The sequence below is a fragment of the Phyllostomus discolor genome, chromosome 6, assembly GCF_004126475.2.
Source record: "Phyllostomus discolor isolate MPI-MPIP mPhyDis1 chromosome 6, mPhyDis1.pri.v3, whole genome shotgun sequence".
In the NCBI taxonomy this organism is placed as follows: domain Eukaryota; kingdom Metazoa; phylum Chordata; class Mammalia; order Chiroptera; family Phyllostomidae; genus Phyllostomus; species Phyllostomus discolor.
The window spans coordinates 37,799,872-37,825,176 of NC_040908.2; the positions used below are offsets into that span (position 1 = coordinate 37,799,872).

The 25,305-nt window shown below is 37.1% G+C and overlaps 1 protein-coding gene across 6 annotated transcripts in view; it reads left to right on the forward strand.

The window, feature by feature from the left end:
• The window catches only part of VRK2 (VRK serine/threonine kinase 2), an 89,120-nt gene that overhangs the window by 55,681 nt on the left and 8,134 nt on the right, over nucleotides 1-25,305 (forward strand). For all 6 annotated transcript variants that reach the window (XM_036027991.1, XM_036027988.1, XM_036027989.1 and 3 more), the window contains 5 exons: nucleotides 2,729-2,861; nucleotides 11,715-11,835; nucleotides 14,100-14,158; nucleotides 17,836-18,002; nucleotides 23,084-23,242. In XM_036027991.1, coding sequence (XP_035883884.1) covers nucleotides 2,729-2,861; nucleotides 11,715-11,835; nucleotides 14,100-14,158; nucleotides 17,836-18,002; nucleotides 23,084-23,242 — 639 coding nt within the window. The remainder of the gene's footprint in view (nucleotides 1-2,728; nucleotides 2,862-11,714; nucleotides 11,836-14,099; nucleotides 14,159-17,835; nucleotides 18,003-23,083; nucleotides 23,243-25,305) is intronic.

The following is a 25,305-nucleotide window of genomic DNA, read 5'->3' on the forward strand; positions in this document are numbered from 1 at the left end:
TAGTGGATCAAAAAACTGTGGTGCATTTACACAATGGAATACTATGCAGCAAAAGAAAGAAGGAGCTCCTACCTTTGCAACAGCATGGATGGAATGGAGAGCATTATGCTAAGTGAAATAAGCCATGTGGTGAAAGACAAATACCATATGATCATACCTATAAGTGAAACCTAATCAACAAAAAAACCAATGAGCAAAATGGAAATAAAGAACAAACTGACAATAACCAGAGGGGAGGGGGGAAGAACATAATGGGGGAAAGAAGGGGAAGGGTCATCAAGGAACATGTATGAAGGACCCTTGGACAATGACAATGAGGTGGCAGGATTGAGTGTGGGAGGTGAGAGTGGGTGGGGTGGGGAAAATGGTGGGGAGATAATGGGGACAACTGTAGTTGAGCATCAATAAAAAATACTCATAAACTAAAAAAAATTAGAAAATGAAGACCCAAATAAATGAAATTAGGAATGAGGGAAGAGATAACAACATAACAACTAATAACACAGAAATAAGAATCATAGGAAACTACTATGAACAATTATATACCAACAAATTAGATGACCTAGGAGAAATAGATCAGTTCCTAGAAACATACAACTTATCAAGATTGACTCATGAAGAAATAAAAAATCTGAACAATCACTAGTAAGGAGATTTAATCAGTAATAAAAACCTCCCAACAAAGAAAAGTCCTTTTTCAAGGACCTCAAGGACCTGGGGGTCATTCCATTGTAATGTAATCTTTAAGAAACATTGTGCTCCTATCCCTTCAGTCTCTGAAGGAGGAGGTAGGAGCCTAAGCACCAATTAGCAAACATTGATGACTGAGCCACTTTGACCAGCCTCCCCTAATGTCCTGTACTACTTTTGACAAGCTCACTCCCAGTATTTAAAAGCATTCCCACCTTTGTTTCAGTGGAGTCCAGTTTAGTCTCTCTCCCCAATTGCACTGGTCTTGACTACTTTCTTCAAGAAAGTATTCCTTGTCTCCAAGTTTTGGTCTTTCAACTTCCTTGTCTTTTTAACTTGTGCAGTGCAATTTCCCTTTGACTATGATCGAGAGTGAAAATTCTGAACTCTGGCTCCATTTTACTGCGCAAGTCACATAATCTCACTAAGCTTCTGTTTGCATGAGTAAAGTGGAGTTTATGGTACCTACGTGCAGGATTCCTATGAGGATGGCATGGGTTAATGAATGTAAAGGTCTTGGCATGCTCTGAGGTATACTAGGTACTCCATGAAATTTCAGTCTTACCTTTTTGGCTAATGACTACATGGAAAGCTTCCTGATAGCTTTTTTCCTTCCTTCCTTCCTTCCTTTCCCTCCTTCCCTTTCCCTTCCTCCCTCCCTCCCTCCCTTCCACTTCTTTAGTGTACCTTACTATATGTTTCTGTTTGCTAAATTACCCATATGTACATTTCTGGGATCTACTTTGTAAAGTGAAATCTATCTAGTTCTTTAAATAGATAAAGATAAAAATGCATCATAAATAGTGAAAGCAGGAATCCAGTTACACACCTGGCCCTGAAGTCGATTGCTGTAGGGCGCAGGGATCAGTTACTGCTGAGACCGTGCTGAGAAACAGCACCTGTGTGCAGGAGAGGCAGAGCTGCTATGCTGTGTTTGCAGACACGCTAGCAAGCTGTGTTCTGCAGCAAATGAAGAAAAAACTCTGTGCTGTTTATATTTTGAAGTTCAAAACACCTCCTACTTAGGCTTTCCTAAAAGCAAAAACTTAAACTAACATTTAAATACTAAATTTTCTTTTAATAGATATTTTAAAATGCAAGTTGTCTTTCAATACTACTCTGTTGTTTTGTAGCTACATCATGAAATGTCTCAATCCCTAAATTTTAAAGAAATATGTATGAAACAACACATTTTAAAAGTTGAAACTGCTTTCGTTTGGGAGGGAGCATGGTAGCATATAATTGGGAACTACTGCACTGTGACTGTGCGTCAGAATAAGTGTCTAGGCAGAGCAGCGCCCCCAATCAGTGTATGCTTTCTCTGTGACACTGCTTCTCCCTCCTCCTCCTCCGAAGCAATCAGAGAGAGACTCACCTGGATTGCCTTCTGACTTTTAACAGTTTATATTCTGTTTTGGAAACCCTGTGTGCAATTCCGACTGACTTACAAAGATAACAGTGATGGTATGGACCTATCTGAGAGGTCGAAGTACTGCGCTGATGTTCCATTCTTAAATGCAGACAACGTGCTTCTGTTTTTTTAGAGTCATTACCTCTTACAGTCTCTTCACTATTTTTATACTTCCTGTTAATGGGGGTTCCTGTAACTTTTGGTTTATATTTTCCCATTGTTTGTTCTCATCTCCCTCTCTGTGCTTGAAACAATTCTATGTTACTGGGAGGGGGTTACAAGAAAAGGCAGAGCCTCATAGGCTGTATGAATACAGATAAAGAGACATGTGGTTTATAGATGTCTAGATACCCACTTGGAGGGAAGGGAATTTGGGAGGAAAATAAAAAGACTGAAAATCTAAGTCAACTCAGAAACACGATATGCCTGTGATGAAGTAAGGCTTTAGGTTGGGAAGTTAGTAGTTATGGCCCCCAGCTGTATATATTTTATCCTAAGGCACCATTTGGTTTAATAAAATGAAGATCTAGGGCTGCTCTTAACCTAACAGTTTCTTAAGACTTAATTATAAAGGCTATATTTTCAGAGGACAAAAGCATTATTCATCTGTCCGTTCATGTCTTCCAGGTTTATCTTGCAGATTATGGACTTGCCTACAGATATTGTCCCAGTGGGAACCACAAACAGTATCAGGAAAACCCTAGGAAAGGCCATAATGGGACGATGGAGTTTACTAGCTTGGATGCCCACAAGGGAGTAGGTAAGTTTCTCTTTTCTTTTTCTTATTTTTATTTCACAAGAATAGTTAAAAGAGTAACAGGACTCCATGAAATGACCTTTGCATAGTCCCTTTGATGAGTGAGAGCACTGGTGAGATTTTTATCAAAAGGAGTGAATTCCTGTGTGCCAGTGAATATTTGTGTTAACGTGGGGGAGGTACAGACTGTGGCGAGTGAAAAAAAGCAAAAAGGGTGTCAAGAAAGCAAAGCTTGATGCTCATTTGGGATAGGAAATTACTAGTTTGTGTAGGTTCAACTTGGAGGTCAGCAACTGGATTTTTCTGCTGTAGTGAACATCAGAGGTTTGGCAAAGGCATGCACGTGAAGACTTGCTCCTGTTTTTCATTGTGCCCTTATCAGAGCCTTGGGAGATGCCACCTCTCAACACGAAGAAAATCTTTTCTGAAACTATGAAGTGTTAACTTGTGGAAATCTCTCCTAGTCTCTTTTCATATATCTTACTTATTTAAACTCACTTTGATGGTATTGGAAACACATTTGCAGGTAAATTACATACATAGTCCTTTTATTGGATATTGATTGTACTGCCTTGCATTCCAAGGCAGACTTAATTCAACAATTCCCTAATTAGTTAAAGTCATAACCTATGTCTTGTATTCATTTACCATTAATTAAACCTTAGCTGTTTATTACACTGCAGTCCAAATCCAATAGCCGACCCAGAAAGCCATGGAAAAGGAAGTGGGAGGTCAATATTGAAAATATATGGCACGGAGTCCCACTGATGGTTGCTTTGTTCCCAATCAATATGGTCAATGCAACTGTACTTTTTTAGTTGCTCTGTCAGCAAGACAAAAAGTCAATTCTAATGTTATGCTAGTAAAAAAAAAAGGGTGATTATTGAAAAACTTTGGTTTTCAAAATTATATTTTTTAGACTTTGTTTATAAAAGTGTTTTCAAACATGCTAAACCATACAAATAATTTTAAACAACATTGAAAGAATCACATTCTCACTAAAAGGCAGTTGGACATTTGTACTTGTTAATGACTGTTGAACTGTTACCCTAAATGGAGCCTTTCTAACGAGTTTTACTTGGTGCAAACAACGGTAATATTATTGCTTTTCCTATTAAAAGGACCATTGGCCATGTAATGTAGAGGGTCTCGATAATTTTCCAGAGCAATTAAAACCCACCCTGGTTTACAGGAGGCCAGTGACAAAGGGAGATAAGTGCAGGTGTGTCTGTTGTATGCTTCCCTCCTTCCAGGAAGAGTTGTGGGTTACATCTTCTAAAATGGAAATTAGCTTTTGTACTTTGGATTAGAGTAAAAGAAATTGCTAAATTACTTTTCAAGAATAGTTTGGTTAGAAAAGTAATGATCACTCAAGTTAAGAGTGTGTGTTTTTCCACCATGTACATTGTTAATGAATCAATGAGCATTTAAAGATATAAACGGGACATGGGTTTAATTAAGTTAGAAATGTAGGAATCAAATGCTCATTGATATAGGGTTCTTGTTCGATTTAAAGTTCTTTTACCGTCAGTGACTTTTGTTCTTTACTCCTGCCAGATTTATTAGTATAAAAGAACTTTCATAAACCTGGGAGTACTTTTTTGCTAGTGGGATAACTGGAAATTACAGATTCTTAAGCATTTGTCTGATTATGTTAACTTATAGTTGGGCCATTTGTTTCAGCTGGTAGATCTAATCCTGATACACTGCGGTACTGACCATTAAAACAGCTAAGAAACCAGTGTGATTGTTGAGTGGGAAGAAGAGCTTTTACTTGTTGGTCTGGTCAGCGATTGAACTGTGGTAATTCTGAAAGTCCTCTCCAATTATTCCATAGTTTAGGGCAGTGTTTGTGCTATCTTCATAAAGATTTGAACAAATTTTTATTCTGTAGTCCATTTAAGTTGTTTCTCCCCTGAGTAATAATACATGTAATGAGGAGTACAAATTTCACCATGCTCCGTCTTCAGAGGAGAATATTGAACTGAAAATGATGGTAGGAAAATATTTCATCCCGGGAGGACTACTCAGGGAAGAGCATATCTTACAAATTTTTGGTATTTGTTGGAAAGTTATATGCTGAAGTAAATATTCATTTTTATAGGTTTCATAGGATTCCTATAAAGATTTCGTTAATGCATTTACAATAGAATATGTACTAAACTTATAGGCATATCTGTATCTATATATAGATATACATAAATATATGCAAACACACAGCTGCATGTATATATATATAAGCATATATATATACACACACTCAAGTTTTAATATGCAGTTTTAGTGTATATAAAATAAAGGGTTTTATATCCTCAGATGTTTGAACTCATTCCTAATATTTTGCATTTACTTTTCCAAAATAAAACATTCCACTTTAGATTTCTGTTAGAAATGAAATAATTATTTAGCCATATCTAGGAACCAGAATAAGCAGGGCCACAAATCCTGTAGGTTAATGCAAAGGTCAGATTCATAAATATTTATGTTTACTTTCAGTCCAGTCACTATGTAGTTTAATCTTAGAAAAATCTTTTCTATACCAGTCCAACTAAGAGATCAAAAAAATACTTAGAAAGATAATGCAAAGGAAAAGATAAAGAACAAATCAAGTTGTCACTTGGAAATGGACCCTGTGGTTGTCGAGGCAGTTGGTGTGTGTCAGGGGCGTGTGTGTCCCGTCAGGCCCGGGGGAGTGAGTATCAGGCCGCAGTGTGAAACCGGTTTATGAATTGGCCGTTTCACAGAGACTGTTCACCTGATCAGACTCTCTGGTCTCTGCCCCTTTTGTCATGGTTATTCATAAACCATAGCTAACTCTCATTTTTTCTGTGGATTAGTTGGTTTTATGATGGAGATTGTATAAGGTGCCAATCGGCAGTTTCACCGAAGCATTTTCTAGTTTAAGTAAAAGCAGGATTACTTGTATTATTACAAACCAAAGAGATATATGGAAATGGATGGCTAGATTGACAGATGAATGGATAAATATTCCTGGAACTATCACGCACACATTTATCTATATGTTTTTTTAAAAATTTCAGTTACTCTTTCAAACTTAATTTTCTTGTATGACCCAAAGGTATTTTCTCAGTGGCTGAAGTTCTTCATTTAGTGTAAAATTAGGGTAATGTATGTTGGGCTTATCTCTTTTATTATTAATTTTTTATTCTTCATAAAAACTAACATGTATAAATATTGACATATATTGGGCTCATTGCCTAATAATTAAAGAGAATTATATCTGTGTCAAATATACTATTTTAAAATTTGTTACATTCTTTGTAATGTTAAAAAAGCAATATTTGGATCAATGTGTGGTATGGATTTTTGTAGATTTTTCTACTCACTGAGGCATGCAGTCAATACCTAATTTCTCTAGAGATATACTGCATTTAACATATTGAGCTTTTTTAAATACTTCAGACCTGTACATTGAGTGTATAATACCTGTTTCAATTTGACATCATTGATGACCATGAAATATGATGTCTAAATTGCATTTTAAATGTCTGTTTATTTATGTAATATATTCAGTATCAAGGAAAGATATATTACATACTTTTTTATTTTTGCCAATTGCTATCGTATATGAAATCCAAGACTTGTGTTATTTCTTGCATGGTTTCATTTCACTCTAATTTAGCACTCCAACTTACAAAATATATGTGAAATAAACTGAGAATGTATTTTCATGTTACCAAACTTGGGGAAGTGACATGGTTTACACAAAATTTATCCTCTTAAACAATGATTCAAAAAAGGAACCCATTTTCAAAGATAAGATGTCAAGGAAAACCATCAAGCTATTGATATGCTCTGCTGGATCTGTTAGTAATCAGAAAAAAAAATACTGTTGATTTCTATTTTTAGGTAAATTTGATTGCTATAAATAGTATTTGGTTGATGTGTTTCTAAACAATAATGGAGATACTATTCCTTCTCCATGGCATGACCCAATTTTGACTTTTTTTATTAAAGATTTTATTTATTTTTAGAGAGAGGGACGGGATGGAGAAAGAAAGGGAGAGAAGCATCAATGTGTGGTTGCCTCTCACACACTCCCCAACTGAGGACCTGGCCCGCAACCCAGACATGTGCCCTGACTGGGAATCTGTTCGGTGACCCTTTGGTTTGCAGCCTGCGCTCAGTCCACTGAGCCACAGCAGCCAGGGCCCAATTTCGACATTTAGACATGACTTTTAAAGTCATAACATAGGTGGAACTGTTTGGCTGGGTTAAGAATATACATTGGCCAAAAGTAAGATACCTTTACCTTTGCTCTATTGAATTAACTTTCCTAAGCCTTCACTATAGTGTTTCAGAAACACCCCCCAAAACAAACCTAAGGCTTAGAATTTAAAAGGTACAGAAAAAATAAGAGACCTGGATTTAATATTTTATTTGCAATGTCATGCACTGCATCCTTTTTTTCTAGTAACCTTTTTGAATTTGTAAAAACTTATTGCCACTATAGCATTTCCCAGCATTTTCACCTCTGAATTTACAGCATTTTACACATCTAAATTTACAAAATACTAACATAGGTTACTAGTTAGAAAAATAAAACTGAAATCGAATTTGTTTTGCATATAGTCCCCTTCGCTTGGTCAGGTGAGCGTCTTACTCAGACATGTTCTGCTTTCTTATTGTCATTTCTGAACGTGTAAGCTAGTATTTGGGATATTTAAACTCTGTCTGCTTCGGGCAGAAGTTTTCAAGTTTGCTTTATTATTTCCTACCAAACTTGTTTTTGTTCACACTTCATAACGTTACTCTGTATTACAAATAAAACTAAACAGAAAAAACTTTAGGCAAATAATCAGACCCATTTTGGGATTAACACATGCACTTTTCTTTTTCTCCCAATCTCTTTCATTTCATTTGATGAATTGGGCCCAGATGATTTCATGCTGGTTTGTTTTGAGAATAAGGACCAGTTCTCTAAGGTAGCTCCTCTGTAGTTCTTGTACCAACTTCAGATGATGGTTTAACACTTTGTGAATTAACAGTTTAACTAGACACCCTTCTTAGTTTGAAAGAAACAGTATCTTGAAAGGATAGTTGCATAAAAAATTTTCTTGCTCTGGCTGGTGTAGCTCAGTGGATTGAGTGCAGGCTGAGAACCAAAGTGCCGCAGGTTTGATTCCCAGCCAGGGTACATGCCTGGGTTGCAGGCCATAACCCCTAGCAACCGCACATTGATGTTTCTCTCTCTCTCTCTATCTCCCTCCCTTCCCTCTCTAAAAATAAGTAAATAAAATCTTTAAAAAAAAATTTCTTAATGGTACAGGTTGGACCTCAGGATCTGCTGCTTGTTTATTCCTTACCAAAAGAACTCTATTTGAGTCAGTATATCTTTTGATATTTTAAATTAAAATACTGCTGCAAATAATTTCCTAACTATAGAAGTGGTATGTGTAATGTTGTTTGAATGGTATTAAAAGTAATGATGGAGGCAAAGTAATTATTCGATCGAGTGTGGGCTTTGGATATGAAAGATGGATTTCAGCGCAGAGCTGTGTTGGTTTTTGCTATGTGACATTGAGCAAGTTATTTAACCTCTCTGAGCCTCTGTTTTCTTATTTGTCAACAGGGTTAATATTTACCTTCTGTTATTCGGATGATTAAATGAAATAATGTAAAAGTAGTTAGAGTGTCTGGCACAGCAGCAGCTCCATAAAGCACATCAGTTATTTTTTTTTTTTTTCAACCCAGGCATGTACCCTGGCTGGGAATCAAACCTGCAGCACTTTGGTTCTCAGCCTGGGCTCAATCCACTGAGCTACGCCAGCCAGGGCTAGTTATTTTTATTTTAATGATGCATTTCAGTGTCAATTGTTTCTGTAATCTGCTTGCTAGTGAAATAGAACTCAAGCCCCTCCCCCACCCCGTGCCTTTTTTTTTTTCAATTGTTGTTACCCCTGGCGATCCCATACAATTTAGAAACGTTGAGCAGTCAAGAACAGCATAGGCTTTCCATGAAAAGAGTCATTCACCTTGCTCCATATTAATAAGCTAAATAAAAGTTAGATGCTAAATTTTAGAAACTAACAAGAGAGTATAGAAGAAAAATATTAATAACTAAATTTTGCTACATTCCAATACCACTATGAGTGGTATGAGTAATAGTTTGATTTCTTTAGGCAGTCCATATAAAAACATACCATTAACGATTGTATTAACCATCACATGTAACTGAAGAACCCACTGTTACAGTGTGGCGATTGTGGGGGGAGGGGATGGGCAAGGGTGGGGTAGGGCGTGTGGGGGTCAGTGATGATGGGAAAAAACAATAAAATAAAAAGTAAATGAACAAAGGAATACAAATTATACAGAAATAAAAGAATCCATAATATATTTCAGCCTTCAAATTTAAAAAAATATTTTTTATACTTAGACATTAATAATCCTCTTCAACTATAATCAACTCTTGTTTTTACTTTCAGCATTTTATTTCTTTTGAAATACAAAGGAAATACCTAGAATAATGTAGTAAATATCAAAATATTCATTTCCTAGATTCAATAATTATTTTTAATGTCTTTATATTTTGATGTAGTTTAAAGTCAATTAAAGATATATAGGGTCAATTCATTGTGTTATTTACATATTGTCTAGAGTATTTAATTTTAATTAAATTAACAGGCATTAAAATCGCTTTTCTGGGTACAGCAGATGGAAAGAAGACATCGCTGTAGGTAGAATCTTAGCATTTGACTTCACTAAAATACATCAGACTTTTAATTTGTTTTTCTAGGAGGGAATTTCAGGCAGCATATGTATTTAGAAACACTTTTAGTACACCTGTCTTACCCTTTCATGGTGGAAAAGAGTAACTATAGGATGTTTAAAACATCACATGTATTTTCTATTGAACTTAATGGAAACAGTGGTAAAACTCTTGCCTAATCATAGTTATTAATGTGTATATGCAGTAAAAGAAAATAAGTAAAAAGTTGAAAATGTGATCATGTATTTTAATTAGATAAGACGAAACCATAATAGTGAAGGAAAGTTAACTCTCAAAGGGCTGTTTCAAATGAAGACCAGTTTCCAAAAGATTGGCTTCAGAAATCTAAATGACTTGTCATTATCGCGGCAGCTTCCTATCAATTAATCCCTCAGCTAGAGGGTGGGGGGAAGTGACTAGGAGGGTTCATTCCATTTTAATTCTTGATTGTTTTTCCTCAGAGAGCCTCTAGTGTGAGGCCTGTGACATCCAAACAGGTGCCAGAATAGAATTTTTTGAAAATTAGAGGATGTGAATTTTCTTAAGTGGTGCTAATCAGGAATTGCCACAGTGGAAAAGGGACTTGTGAGCACATCTGTACAAACGGAACCATTCCATTATTAATGGGAGATTTATTACTGAAGAAAGCACTCCCAAACAGTGTGCTAGCGATCGTGTTTTTATTTCCATACGAGAGCCAGCACTTGCATTAGGACATCGTGGAAGCCTGTGCAGAGAGTAAACGGCCCCCACGGGACTGTAGCGTTCTGCTGGACTGAAGGGCCTTTAATAAGCCAATACTCTAATAGCAGTTAAGATGGAGTGTGTGTGAGGGCTAATTTTGTCTTCTGCTTTTATAATAACTCATGTATGGTAACCAAAGTAGTTGTGACGTGCTAGGAGCTTTGTTCTCAGGTAACTTTTTAAAATAAAAACTAAGTTGACCGAGTGGCGTATTGGACTTTGTTTAATGAAAGATAACAAAACAGGATCCCTACTCACAGCATGTGTAACAGCCACAGATGACACTTAGGAGGCTGGATATCCCTGCACGGATGAGCATTCAGATGATGGTAGAAACGTGAATATCAGCCTATTGTCTTGTAACAATTTGGAATGGTTATAAAAATGAGTTTATTTTGTGGGATTTTGTTCATGTTTTAATTATTACTTCAATAATGTTTGTTATATTTGGCATGTTCGTTAGATTTCATTGCCCATCTTTTGGAATAAAGCACTTTAAAAAAAATAAAATTATGATGGAATCAGTCTATAGAATTTAGTAGTTTGATCTAAAAGATATTTGCAGTGGCCTAAAAATGTTATTTCACTGCATTTTGTATGAAAAGCCATCTTGTAAATGCTGAAAGCCTCTCTTTGGCTTCAGAATCGACTTCCCACCCCCTCTGCCCACACTCCCAGGCACACCGTTGCCTCATCCTGACAGTTCCTGTTCAGGGTGTTTGATCAGAACCTTAGTGCAGCACTGTCTATATCTAAAATTAGCATCTGTAAAAGTTTAGAACCCAAAATAGTAGGCATATTTTATCCCGTACTTTCATTAATTAAAAAATATCTTAAGAGAGACCTGCGTTTTAGTCCCGCACACTAGATGGCAGTTTTGTCATATTCTTCCACCTTCAGATGCTGCCAGTGTGAGCGGAGCAGAAAAGGCCATCAGTGTTTAGTCTGCACTCACAGGGTCTCTGCATGACCAATGCGGACCCCGTGGGCTTCCTGGAACATATGTTAGCAATTTAGCTGCAGACATTTATTTCTTTGTTTTACTGCTTGGCTCTTTGAGAAAGTGTTGGTGCCAGGTTATGGGTTGTCTGGATCATGTCAGAGGCCATGGAGATCAAGTTCATGTGACAGGCTAGACTAAGGAAGGATGAAGTTGGAGGAGGTGAGGAAACTGACCCTTACTTTCAACAGCAACAAGTCACTGCCTGTCTGTGGACTGGAGCCAAACGCTTTGCGCCTAAGTTTTACTCCAGCTGAACAAACAAAACACGTTGCCCATTTGGCTTTTTCATATTTCATCAATAGTCGTGAAATCAGTGATTTCTGTGTTTCTCAAAACTTGCTTATCCCTCATCTTTTTCTCGTAATGCTTACTCCTACAGCCCTGTCCAGACGGAGTGACCTTGAAGTCCTCGGCTACTGCCTGCTCCAGTGGCTGTGCGGGAGACTGCCCTGGGAATCGTGCCTGCGGGACCCTGTGGCTGTGCAGACTGCTAAAACAAAGTAAAGAGTTTCAGTGTTCCACCATGTGCAGCAGCAGGTCTGAGGGCATCCATTACAGGGAGTTAGTATCCCAGGGAAGGTACCGTGTACCTAGCGTGATAACCAAAGCACATTTCTTAAATTTGAAAAACAGTATTTACCAAAATGAACAGCTTACAGACATAAAATTCATTAAGATAACAACTATGAAATCACATGTATGTGAGTTGTAATAAAAACTATAAAGTGAAATAGTTGTTCCTTTACATGGTGTTTTCCAAAGCTTAGATTCTAGGTGGTGGTATTTTCAAGGAGGAGTATTTTCAGATTAGCATTGTGTAAGTGTAGGTAGGTAGTCTGAGCTCGGTTTGACTGATATTAAATGTGCAAAGCAACAATGTGGAATGGGACAAATGGCCTATATTTTTCGAGTGAGAATAACATGGCTCTTTCTTAACCCTGTGTCTTGAAGGGAGTATATTTTGTTTCTGAGAGGAGAAACAAACTAAAATTTTATATGAGGTGTTTATAGGAAAGATAATCTTGTGAGCCATATAAACATTTTTAATATTTCACATTCCATTTTTCTCAGCTAGAATGTGTTAGCATGAAAATTAGGTCAGACCGAGAACAGGGCGTGTTACTCTTTTACTGCTTTCTCACTGATCAGTCCTAAGAAAAAGTCAATTGCATGTAGCACACCATAGCCATTTTTTTATTATATAGCAATAGATGCTCAACAGTAGTTATCCACAGATACAATATCACAACTGGAAAAGGCAGCTATGTTTTAAATAGGGCATGTTACAACAGAAGTTTACAAAAGGGGCATCTGATTCAGAGAAATTAATCTTCAAATTCAGTGTGGCATTGGTTCTCAATCGAGAGAAAAACTAGCCTGCAGATGCAGAATGGTACAGATTGCATTTGTAAATACTGACATACTGAATATTATATGAAATATTTCTCCACTTGGAATGTAGATCATCCCAGTCCCTCACCCAAAATGAACACATTTATATAAGTCAATATTAGAACCATCTAATCAGTTATTTACTGCAGTGATCGATGTGTCCATATTAACCCCCATGGAACTGACATTTTTCAATATACGGGTCAAGTCAAAGCACAGTGATGGGCATGTGGGAGTAGTCTCAGTGTTCAATTTTCCACCTCAGTTTACTGAATTTGAATAATGTACTTTATTCAAAGATTAGCATTTTAATTCTAATGATTATGTGTGTGTTTTTCTCCTAAGATTTACCAATATGATTTTAGATTTTTTATTGATATGCATATATTGATGCATTCATTGTTGATATCTTTAATATGCCTACGTGTATATTCAAATATAATAATAGGGGATCATATAAAATAATACTCTATACTGCTAATAAATATAATCTCTTTACATTTCGGGGATCCTTACATATGTTAATATCTTCATTTTGATTTGATTACTAGTAAAAACCTATAGGTCAGTAAAGCTAATATATTATGAAATGTACAATTAAGGTAAACTGTAGACATTTTCAAACTTCTTATAGTGTGTAATACATAATTATAATTCATTCAACTTGCTGAGAAGGCATAACACTGAATTTCCCGTCAGGGCGTGCTTGCATGTTCAGCCACGACACTGATCTCCCTCGTGCCCTTTATCTTCCTGACGTGGGGTGATACTAGATCAGAGCATTTCTTGTTGCCGTTCTGCCTGCGCCGGGGTTTGTGACTCAGACATTCATACTAGTGATTTTAGTTGACTGTTTATGCATTTGTGGCTGAAGCAATTTAAGAGAGTTGTACTTGTTCCATGTAAAACACTAAAAATTGATAGAATAATGGGGCTTTTTTGTTTTGTCTTTTGGATACTTCTTGTTAACCTGTTTCATCATAGGGTAGCATGAAACACTGCCCAATGGTAGGTACTGGAGGAAAAATGCTCTTAAAATCCAGACACAGTTTTTCTATGTATTTGTGTATGTTTTTAAGAAAAAATGATGATAGATATTGCTACTTCTACATTCTACATTTTACACATGTAAACTTGAATTAAAGCATTTATTATTTAGTTTTAGGTGACTGATATAAAATTGGTCACTGAGAACTGGGGGACCTTCCCCATTCCTGCTTTCCATCTTAGCATTGCCAGTGGGTGAAAAAAGGACTAAAAGTCAAGGTATTGGCGATTCACCAACACAGAATTTGAGTTTTGCTTTCTAATCAGGACGGTGGATCACTGGATCGAAAACAAAGTCATTGTGTGTTCCTCTGTTTCGTTTTAGTCTGTTGGATGAGCTCCCCGAGTCAGTGTTTAAATGGGCTCCTTCCAGAAGCAGTTGCTGTAAGTCTGGATGATAACTTCGACCTTCTCCAATGTGCTTTGCCGGTCACCACATTTGTCACTCTCGTTTTGTAGCTGTTTAATTCACCCCCTCCCATTCCACAGGCATGGGAGGAGCCTCCTCAGGGTTACACATAGGTTGCTAGAGCAGGGGCTGGTTAGATCCTTTTTGACATTAGAATGAAAGAACGCTGCATAAAAATACTGAGACAGCTTTCTGGGCTCTGCCCACTGGGGTTTTTTCTTTAGATACAGATTATGGGAATCATGCCTAGGTTAAATAGTCAGCTTTATGTGGTATTTCTAGAGTTGACTTTCTATCTTCCTTTCTCCATATATTGTTGAAGGAAGATAATGCTGGTCTAAGAAAAGACCACGTACAATCAATAATGGAAAAAAAAACAAATCATAAAACAATTGCATGCTATTTAGACCCTGGGTCAAAGCACCAGAGTTTTGGATTGGCAAAGGCATGTGGCGTTGGGCTTTGAAGGTGTGCTTCATTGAATGGTTTTCCCTTTCAAGTTAGTATAGACCATTTCTGGAATTATTTAATTGACAGTATTATTAGTAAGAATAATAAGTCGATTGAGAACTACTGAAGTGCCTGTTGTTTTCAGTACATGGTGGGCACAGTGGGCACCAGTGTAACAACTGTGTTACATTGTCTTATGGAGAAGAGCCCCCCTTTGGCTGTCACGCTTGCTTTTCCTCCGACAGACAAGCAGAGTGAATCTTGTTCTCTATTTATATTGGCCAATCTCAAAGCTAGCTTTTAGCTGACTTATGAAAGTGAATAGGAACACTGACCCTCTAGCTAAGGTCAAATAGTGTCAGTTCCCATCTGAGAGTTTAAAAGAGTTAAAGTATCTTAAACTTATATTTATAGCCCTTCTCTGACAAGAAACCAAACTGTTCATTTTTGTAGGAAACAAGAACAAACCAGAACTGCTTTCCCTTTCCCATTCCCTAAGATCCTAAGTCTGCCTCCCCATGTCCTGCTGTCCCTTTTCTTCTGATGGAGCGGGCGGACAGTAGCATGTTCCCATTTGGGAGGATGGTGGAAAGATGGAAGCACTGCATTTTTTTGTAACTGCACTGAGTAACTTGGTCCAAAGGCCAATATTCTGTTTTGACTAATATTCTTATTGGCATTTTTACCGAGCTATATAGTTTATGTTTTACTCAACAAGACAGCAAAAAAAGAGAGCTAGGGAGATGTCAGAATTTGTTTTTAATTGTATAACTTCTTTCCCTTTCCTGTTCCTCTTGCACAAAAGGTAACTGTTCAGTTACGGGTTAGAAAAGCATGCCCAGGTGTCCTGGGTCATACAAGACAAATGCCTGCAGGCCAGTGTGCATTCTGTGACACTTCTCGCCCTAGAGCTAGGGTAAGAGAAGAGGGGAGTGATACAGGAAATCGTGGGAGGAGTGCCAGGTTCCTCTTGTTCAGCACAAACCATTTGAGTCTATAGTATTATTTTATAAAATGCAGACTTCTTTTTTTAAGCACAAAACATTGAACCTTTAATAGTAATTGAAGGTCTCTTAATTTTGTCAGTTATGCTTAGGAGAATGGGTATTGTAAGCAGGAAAATTCTACTGATTTGCAAAAGGTTTATTACTAAAACATTTTATAAAAAAGCCAGGAAGTTGACAGTGTGCAGGCCCAACTCAGTATAATAATAGTAGTCTCAAAAGTTTCTGTCTCTTGAAATGATAGTTAATATTTCACTAACTTAAAAGCAGATAATTTAAGAATATCATGATTGCATAGTAGTCAAAGTATTTAGTTTTATAGCTCTGGAAATGTGCTAGCAAATTAAAAAATGTATTTAAAATAAGCAGCCCAAATCTTGAAAGGCTAACATGGAAACCCATACTCCATCCCAACAGCCTAAGCTTCAAGTTTACAATAATAAATTTGTAACACTGGTGGCTCTTTCCTTTTTCTCCCTTTCCTTCCCCACTGGGCCCTCGTTTTTTCAAGCCCCAGGCCTGTGAAGGCTCTGCAGGATCGCTGCCCTCAGTTGGGGGGAGTGTGTGAGCCTTCCATCGTCTTCCAGCAGTGACTTGTGGAAAGCGTCCCCAAAGTGTCTGGCTCTGCTCTCCGTTTGGGATATTTTGGTTAATTGAATTGCAATATATCACCCAAACTTGGCTTACCAATCTTGGAAGGCCCAAAGAACAACAGAATATTTATATTAAAATAGCAGTGACTGTAATCTAACCTTTTTTTCCTTGATCATCCCTTCAGGAATTGGATGCCCCCATAGGGCTCCTGAAAACATGAGTTATAAATATGATGAAACCACAGCACTTGCTAGTTAATAGAAACCTGGTTGAGCGAATGCTAGATAACAGGTTGTATATATCTTACACCTTAGAGAGGAAAAAACCAGGTTGTCTAACTGCCACAGTATCCAAAACAAACACACAAAGAACCCTTGGAGCCAGGAGTTCTCACTTTAGTCACATTAGCCTAATGTCCCTAGAAAAATAGCCGTGGACAGTATGGCGCATCACGGTCACCCTCTGACTTTCCCAGAGGAGACACAGGTGACAACTGTTCCTTTTGGAATGTTTCCCTGTGGGCAGTGAAACCCGTTTCTCTGCATTTCCCCATTTGAATGAAGGTAGGCCTGGAGGGGAAGGGGAAGGTTAGGAAGTCGCTTCTGCCCACCCACCAAGCTTCCCAGATTTTCTTACCCATGATAAAGGAAGAAGTACTTGTGTTTGGGTCAGTAGTAAGTTTTTTTGAAGAGTCTTGTAAAGACTAAATGTCACCATAAAGATATGATATCACAATATTAAAAAAAAAAAGCATGCCCATTTTTGTAAACAGCATGTGGTATTATCACTCTTATCTGGATTTTAGATTGCACCTTCATGAAACAAAAATGCAAAAACTACATTTGTTTTAAGGTTGCTATTTGTATCTTTGAGGTACTAATTCTACTTGTATTTAGAAGTTTGTAGTTCATACATTTTTTGGGGTGGGGGGGAGTTACTTTGTAGTCCTAGGCAGGAGATTACAGTAGAGCAAAAATAAAAGGTGCAACTTCTCATCCCGCTGCGGTGCGTGGGGAGGACTGCGGTGCCACAGATGCACCGGGTCAGCTGGGCGTGGAGGACGCGAGGGGGGCTCGGCGAAGTCCACAGTCTGTCGCAGCTGAACACATACAGTTCAAGGCCATTTCTAAATGAACTGTTTCAATCTCAGAATCAAAGCCTTAATTAAAATTTGGAATGATTTTTTCCCCTGAAGTAAGGAGATTTATAATAAATAATAGTTGTTTTTAACTGAATTTTTAAAACTTCAACATAAAAAAGTTTGATCTATTGTATTATTCAGGTAGTTATTAGTAGTTCCACCCCATAAATCAAAATCTCTAACTGTAATTTTAAAAATTTGCTTACTTTGATAAGATTAGTGAATTACAAATGCCAACAAAGATGTGTAAAATACTACCAGTTTCTCTTGTCAAATCTGTAGGTCACCGTATATTTCAGTCATTTTTGGATATCATTTAAAAAGTGCTTTTCATTGAATTGTTCACTCTTAGTTTCTTCAGGATGGGTGTGTGCATAAGAGAAATATAAATATAGATTTTGGGGATTCTGGGGTCCTGCCATCCCTCGCCAATTATTAACGTAAAAAGTTTAATTCTTCACAGGTGAAATAGCCCAGTATTTGGTATGTGCTCATAATTTAGCCTATGATGAAAAGCCAAACTATCAAATGCTCAAGAAGATTCTGAACCCAGGTGGAATACCTTTAGGACCATTGGAATTTTCCGCTGAAGGACGGAGTGTAAATGTGCATACTCCAAACAATCACAAAGTAAGTAACGTAGTCCCTGGGATCTTATGCTTGCCTCTGTGACGTGTTCTTCCAGATGAGGCTGTTTTAGGTTTCAAATGAGTTTGACAACCCGGTTTCTTGCTTATTATATTCAATTCCTCTCCCCTTAACTTAGCTCCAAGAAATTCTGTTGAACGTTCTCTTGATTTTGACATATTATTTCTTACAGAAAAGTAGTAGGCTCTGTGTTCTGTTGTGTACAAAGCCATCACTGACATCAGAGAGAGGTCAGAGAGAGGACTAGGTTAGGGCTAATCTGACTTTATTCATGAAAGCCTTTATTTGCTGCTTTTCTTTAGATTTTTTTTCTTCTTTTGCATACCATTTGGCCATGATTTGGTGGTAATGATAATAATCTTAGATTAAACATTATTTCTATGTGCTGATATTTCAATATATAAACAATTCTTTAAAAAAAGTTATTTTTAAAGTTATATATCCATTACTCTGCTGTCTTCCAACTGACACCCTTACATCAAGTTAAAAAAAAAGAGTTGGAACTTGGAAAAAGAATTAAACTTGAAACAATACAAAAGAATTAGCGCAAAACATTTTTTAAGACGGTGGGGGAAACCTGTGACTGCTGTCAGCAGCATTACTGGACAGGGGACTAAATGTCCATTTCCTCCTTGACACTATCCACATACAAGAAAAAAAAAAGGTAGGACAGCTTTTTTCCCCTCACACGTGTATAATAAGGTAGGGTCAGGATGCCATTCATTTTTAATATTTCTTGTGAACTTTGGATCATCGCAAGTGTTCATGAGCCAAGAATGCAGGATGCAAACTAATGTGACTGATTGGCTGCTAGATGAATGGTGAGTCAAGTATCAGTGCACAGATGGTTCTGATTTGCTGAATTTTGTAGCTGCTGCAACTGAAGACATAAAATATCCTTCTAGTCATAAATTAGCTCTTTGGAAGCAAAACCTTGACACCAGAGCTTTACAACCTTCAATTAGTAGGGAAAGAAGTATTTGAATGACTGTGGTATTGACATCTGTAGGCCTGCATAGTAATCATTCCTAATAGAAGAGAATATCTGTTTGAGGAGGTTTTGCATGGCTAATTAACTACCAGTGAGAATATGTAATTTTTTCATGATCTCCTGATTGTCACCTTTCTCTCATGATACAATTACATTTTATTGTAGTGAGTGCCTCACAAACCAATTGTCAGCACTATTTACTATTGCAGCAGGCAGAACAAAAGTTCATGTTTAATAAAAAGCCACTGGATTTTGATCTTGGTAATTACTGAGACTTATTTTAACAGTTTTATTGACTTTTGTGTTTTTATCACTTTTGCAACAAAACAAAGAGCCATTTCCTTGACATAGTATTTCCCTTGCAATAATGGTCATCATTTAATCTACACTAATTTAGGTAGGTTTTTGCCTTTTTTGTAGTTTTCCAGTTTCATAAACTTAATTGAAATATAAAAGAAGCCATTTTAAAAACCAATAGCTGTGTCTTCTGATATAAAATTGTAGTTATTCATTAGAATTTTCAGTTTCATCAAATTCAAAGGATGTTGTGAAACATTATATATGCAGAGAATAGAACATAAAACAGTTTTTGCAGTGAGCCTCAATCAAATATATTTTATTCTTTTGATTAGAACATTTCAATTATGAGTAAAAGGAAAATACTAAGAATGATATACATTCTTAAGACCTTAGTTAATTTCCGTTAACAATGTGATCAGCCTCAGTATATAGAAAGTATGCTGGTTGGGGATATATTTCACAGCTTATCAATATTTATTGGGTAATGACTTTATTTCTCTAATATTTTAAGTACACAGATATATTTAATAATTATAGTATAAAATATAGGTTCACTATAAGTGGCTAAACTTCAGTATCTTTATTTTTAAAGTTTACAGATTTTGTGATACTGGAAAACCAAACTTGAAAATGTTCAAAAGCTAAGTATCACCATATGAACTGCCCTATATTCCGTCCTTTTGCATGATAGAGAATAAGACAGTTTCTACAATTGATCTTTTCCATAACAAACACAATTTTAAGTCCAAAATGAATATTAATCACCTGGCCCCAAATTTCTCTTTTAGTCACAGAATCCCCTTCAAAACATTTCTTATTCCTCTGAAAAATGGATCACTCTAGTTATTTAACACACTAGTGAATGAACTTTGGACTTGTACTTTTTTAGATGAAGACGGTTAAAAGGAGGCAAGTGGACCAGAAAATGTATACAGTTTGATAAGTAAAATGTTTCTTTCATTCAGTATTCAAAGGAAAGTTAGGAATGATTTAATTTTTAAAAATGTTACTTCCCTCAGTACTTAAGTGGTTGTGCATTTTAAATTTAGAATTCTTAAAAATATGTTTTGGTTAGGAATGAGAAAATAGCACATTACCACAAGAATCTCAGCAAACTTAAATCATGTTTTTGCAAAAGAAAAATGAGGTATTTTTTAATACTAGGCTTTACTAGGTAGCATGCACTGTTCCCTGTAAACTGGGCCTTCTTCCTCAAGTCCCGCAATACTGTTACTGGAGTTAAATTGGGAATGCATTTTTGTCAAGATAGTAGAGACACTGATATTTTTTCCTGAAAAGTAAATCTTTGGGGGTATTTGCCTCAACTGAAATGATGGTATGTGTAGCTGAAATCACTCTCTCCTAGGTCTATGGCTCCAGAGGTAGCACTGACAAATTAGGAGAATCTGTCATCAGGGCTACCACAGTCTAGTTATGCTATCCACGGGGATTTAATGTCCAAAATTCACTGAAGGAAACCATATTTCAGTAGACTGCTTACTGAGGTGAGCTACAGCTCTAGAATTCCCAGATGAGAAGGCTAGACGAATTGAAAAACCAGCATTATTGAAGTCCCAATTCAACCCTGGAATAAGCAGTTTCTTCAAGAGCCAGTAGCAGATTCTTTGATCAGTTTATCAATATTCCCTTCCTTAAGGTGATAACCTGAATCCCTATGTTAATAGTATAGATACCTGGGCATGATGAGGCACCTGTCTTTCCTAAATGCTTTCCCCAGGCAGAGGAAGAGGCCAGAGTTAACATGCTCAAGCTCACCCATATTTCAGACAGTAAAGTTTGTCCCTACATTCACCCTAAATTGGAGGTTCCCATAGCAAATCTAGGGGTGAATATATTATTATGGGTAGTAGTAATCTTTGTGCTGAACTTAAAAGTTTACAAAAATCTTGAGCTTTTATTCTCCAAGTAAACTTGTCTTCATGTTTATTTTATGTGAGAAAAGCAGAATATACATTCTTCATTATACACACACTTTTGGCATATTAAATTTTAAGGGCCCAAAAGTGTTCCTGATTTTGTGGAACAGGGTGCAGTACTAGTGGAAATTTAGGTAAAAAGTACCTTGTTTAAATAGCCACTTTCTCAAAATAACACCCATTTGGGTAGTATCCTTTTATTTGATTATGTGGGATGCTAAGTGTTGTATTTTTTATGACTTTGGGAAAAATGTTTACTGTGTTCGCAATTACAGGTTAAACTTAATCACGCCACTTCATTCTTACCATTTTAAAACTTTCCCTAGAAACTGAACTGCGGCATAAACTAGAAGTCATTTTGTCCATTAGGCAGAGGTGCCTGTGGCAGCACTGCCTGCCCCTCCGCCACCCAACCGCAGGCAGGTGCGGCCTCCTGGAGCCCTGGATCTGTCACACCACATCTTTGTACAGCAGGGGTGCCCAGGGCAAAACCTGGGAGACCTAACGTGCCTGGCCTGGTGTAGAGGCAGCACCAAAAAACTCAGTATCTCAACTAATCCTTTATACCATAAGGACACATTTGCACGGTGATTGGCAAGCCAGTGTTTTATTAGGATAACACTGTGTGCAGCAGCCTTAGGAAACTCTTTGTTTCACACCAGTGTTATGAAGAACACTTATTGCCAAGATGGAAGAGTGGCTCAGGAGGTGGTTACTCATGAATTTTCCCAGTCATTTGGGAGGGTTCAGTGGTGGAAACAAAGAACCCCTGAGTGATTAGGAAACAATTTCCATTTTCAGGTCACTGAAAGGCTGTGGCTTTGCTGCCCTTTGAGAAGCTGGGATCTGGGAGGAGGAGTGAATAAAGAATGATGTTGTGACAACTCAGACCTAGCCTCAAACAGCAGCATATTTTAAAGGGAAGGGGTGAACACACTTGGCAACAGAAGCTAAAAATGGAGAGACTACAAATTAGGGCTCTGCTTGCCCAGCCAATGAAATCCATTCTGTTTTGGCACTGGCTACTCCATTATTTCCCCTGTACCGCTCCCATCTCCTGCCCCCTAGTTAACCCATGAAAAAAGGTGATGGCACTTGCAGCTGCTGTAAACATGACGCTGCTGAACAGGTACTTCACATAAGGGTCTTCACTGGCTTTCCATCTTCCGACTGCATTGAGAGCTCTGCCCTTCTATTTCCCTGTCTACTTCAAGGTTATTAAGAGTCAGTCATCCCCTAGATTGCACCACGATGTGAAAAAGAAACCTCAGAAGCAAGCTTGTTGTCAAACTTAACCTCTGATACTGGCACACAGTATTAGATGACATGAACTGTTACTCATCTGCTTAAAGGTTAAATTACCTGTATAGAAAAAGGAAGCAACATCATAAGTTCCTCTTACACATTCACATTAATTAGGCTCACTTCAAGGATAAAAAATCTGAGATTCTAATTAATAAGAATTTAAACTAAAAAGATATCCTGGATCCACTCCCAGCAAAGGTTAATAATAAATTCATTGCAGTTTTAAAATGTGACAGTTTTCTGTAAAAATGCTGTTTTCAATAAGCAAGTTATCTGTAGAGATAATTTCTAAAGAGTATACAACGGAGACACCAATTTTAATTGGTCTTGTCCTACTGATGAGAAAGGGTCACAGGATTTTGCAAACTACTGTATTTTTTCTATAACATCCACTTGTTGGTTTCCTCTCAATTTCTTCCTTTTTTTCAAAGCTTGGCAAGTTTAAAATTTTCAAGAATCTGGACTTGAATGCGTTTTTTTAATGTGTCAAAAGTTTTCATTATATGTTACTACTTTATCTATATCAACAGGTTGATTTGCAAAAGGCTGCAACAAAGCAAGTCAATCAGATGCAAAATAGTTTCCTAGAAACAGATGTCCACAGTGAGAGAAGTGCTGAGTCCTGTGCAACATGGAGAAAAGTGCAAAAAGAGAAGCCAATTGAATTGCTTAACAAGGACACAGCTCAGGTGAGAAATTTTTTGTTTTGTATTGTTAGCAAAAGGCATGTGCTGCAACAGCATATACCCTTTGGAAATAAAGTCCTTTTATTTTCTCCTGAGGGCCAGGGTTGTATATAGTTTTGTTCAATGAGAAGGGGCAGAAAATATCCTATCCAGCAGGTAAAAACAGAGGAGCCAACTCTAGTAATGATAGAAACAGAATGGCAGTGAGCATATTTGCATACAGATCTGATTTCTTCCTTTAGCCTAAGAATGTAATGAAGTGCACTTAAATTTTTATGCCATCTACGATCCATTAGGGACTTAACATATTCCATACTTTTACATTGGTTCCTCCAATCTAACCCTTATAATCAAATATGTAAGTGAAGTGTTTCTCTGTCAGTACAGTTGTATTTTTTACATCATTTGATCATTTGATTGGATAGTGACTTGCCTTTAGTAGGTGACTCACTCAGCCAATAGCAAGTCTTTCCTAATCTAACCTTTTTGATAAGAAGAGTACAACGTATTTGTATCTGCAGAAAGGCCATTATTTTATATGATGTATACACCATCATTTTCTCAGAGTGATTTGAAGTAGTTTACAGTGGACAATAAAATAATTTAATGCCCTCACCTTCCACCTCCCACCCCCACTCCCAAATTGATACATCAGGCAGCTGGGATGTTAATCACTAAACTGAGCACTGGAATTTGACTCTGAACTTCTTGCCAGCCAAGGGAAAAATTTAGAAGCATACTAGTTAGGTATATTTTGTCCAACCAGGAAGCATACAAGTTTATCCAGAGAGAGAGATGCTTTTTCAGTACTAATAAGAATCTTTTGCATTTGTTCTGTTACAGTTATAGTAGCATCAGTTTTAAAGATGTAAAGGAATCTACTTCAAATCTTACAGTTCCTACTTGTAAAATAAAAGACAAACACTGCTTGGTGACAAAAATAGAGATTCTTGAGTGCTCTTTTTCAGCCCTTCCTGTGCACTAGAATCACCTGTGTAGGGCAGTGGGGAGGGACTGTAAAAATAGTGATGCACAGGTTCCAAGCAAAGAACCCGATTCATTTTAATTAAAAAAGGGTGGCAGTGTGATGTGTGTAGATTTTATCACTCCAGAAAGTTGTTCCCATCCTTAGTCAGTCCCTTCCCCGCAGAGACAGCCACTGTTTTGATTCTCTGATTCTCACCCCTAGATTCGTTTTGCCTCTTCTAGAATTTCACATACGTGTAGCCATATAGTATGCGCTCTTTTGCAACTGGCTTCTCTCACTCTGGGTGTTATTACTGTTTCCATACTGTTGCATGTATTAGTAAGTTCTTTTTCTTGTAGAGTAGTGCTCCATTGTGTAACGATATCACAATTCACATATCCATGCTCTCATTAATGGACACCTGGGCTACCCCTGGCTCTAGCCACCACAAAAAATAATTGCTATAAACATTCTGACACAAGGCCTTCTATGGACATGTTTTGTTTCTCTTGAGAGGTGGATTTGCTGAATTGGAAGGCAGATGCATACTCAACTTTATAAAAAGCCGACAAATGGTTCCCCTTTTATACTTCTACCAGAAGTGTACAAGAGTTCCAGCCATTCCACGTCCTTTCCAACATTTGGTGTTGTCAGTCTTTTTCATTTTCGTCATTCCAACGTGTGTATATTAGTATCTCGTGGTGATTCTAATTGTCACTGACCTGATGACTAATAATTTTGAGCACCTTTTCATGTGCTGCCATTCATATATCGTCCTTTGTGAAGTGTCTTTTAAATATTTTAGTTCATTTTTATTTAGTTGACTGTCTTTTTAGTATTGAGTTGGAAGAATTCTTTATCTATTTCACATACAGGTCTCCTGTCCAATAGCTGTATTGTGGATATCTTTTCCTTAGTGTGCAGCCTGCCTGTTCATTTACTTAACAATGTCTTTGATGAGCAGAAGTTATTTTTTATTTTTATATGAAGTTCAATTAATCAATTTTTTCTTTACAATTTTTTTTCTGTCAAGAAAACTAAGAAACCTTTGTCTACTTCAAAGTCACAGTAACTTTGTTACTTATGGAAGGCTTATTGT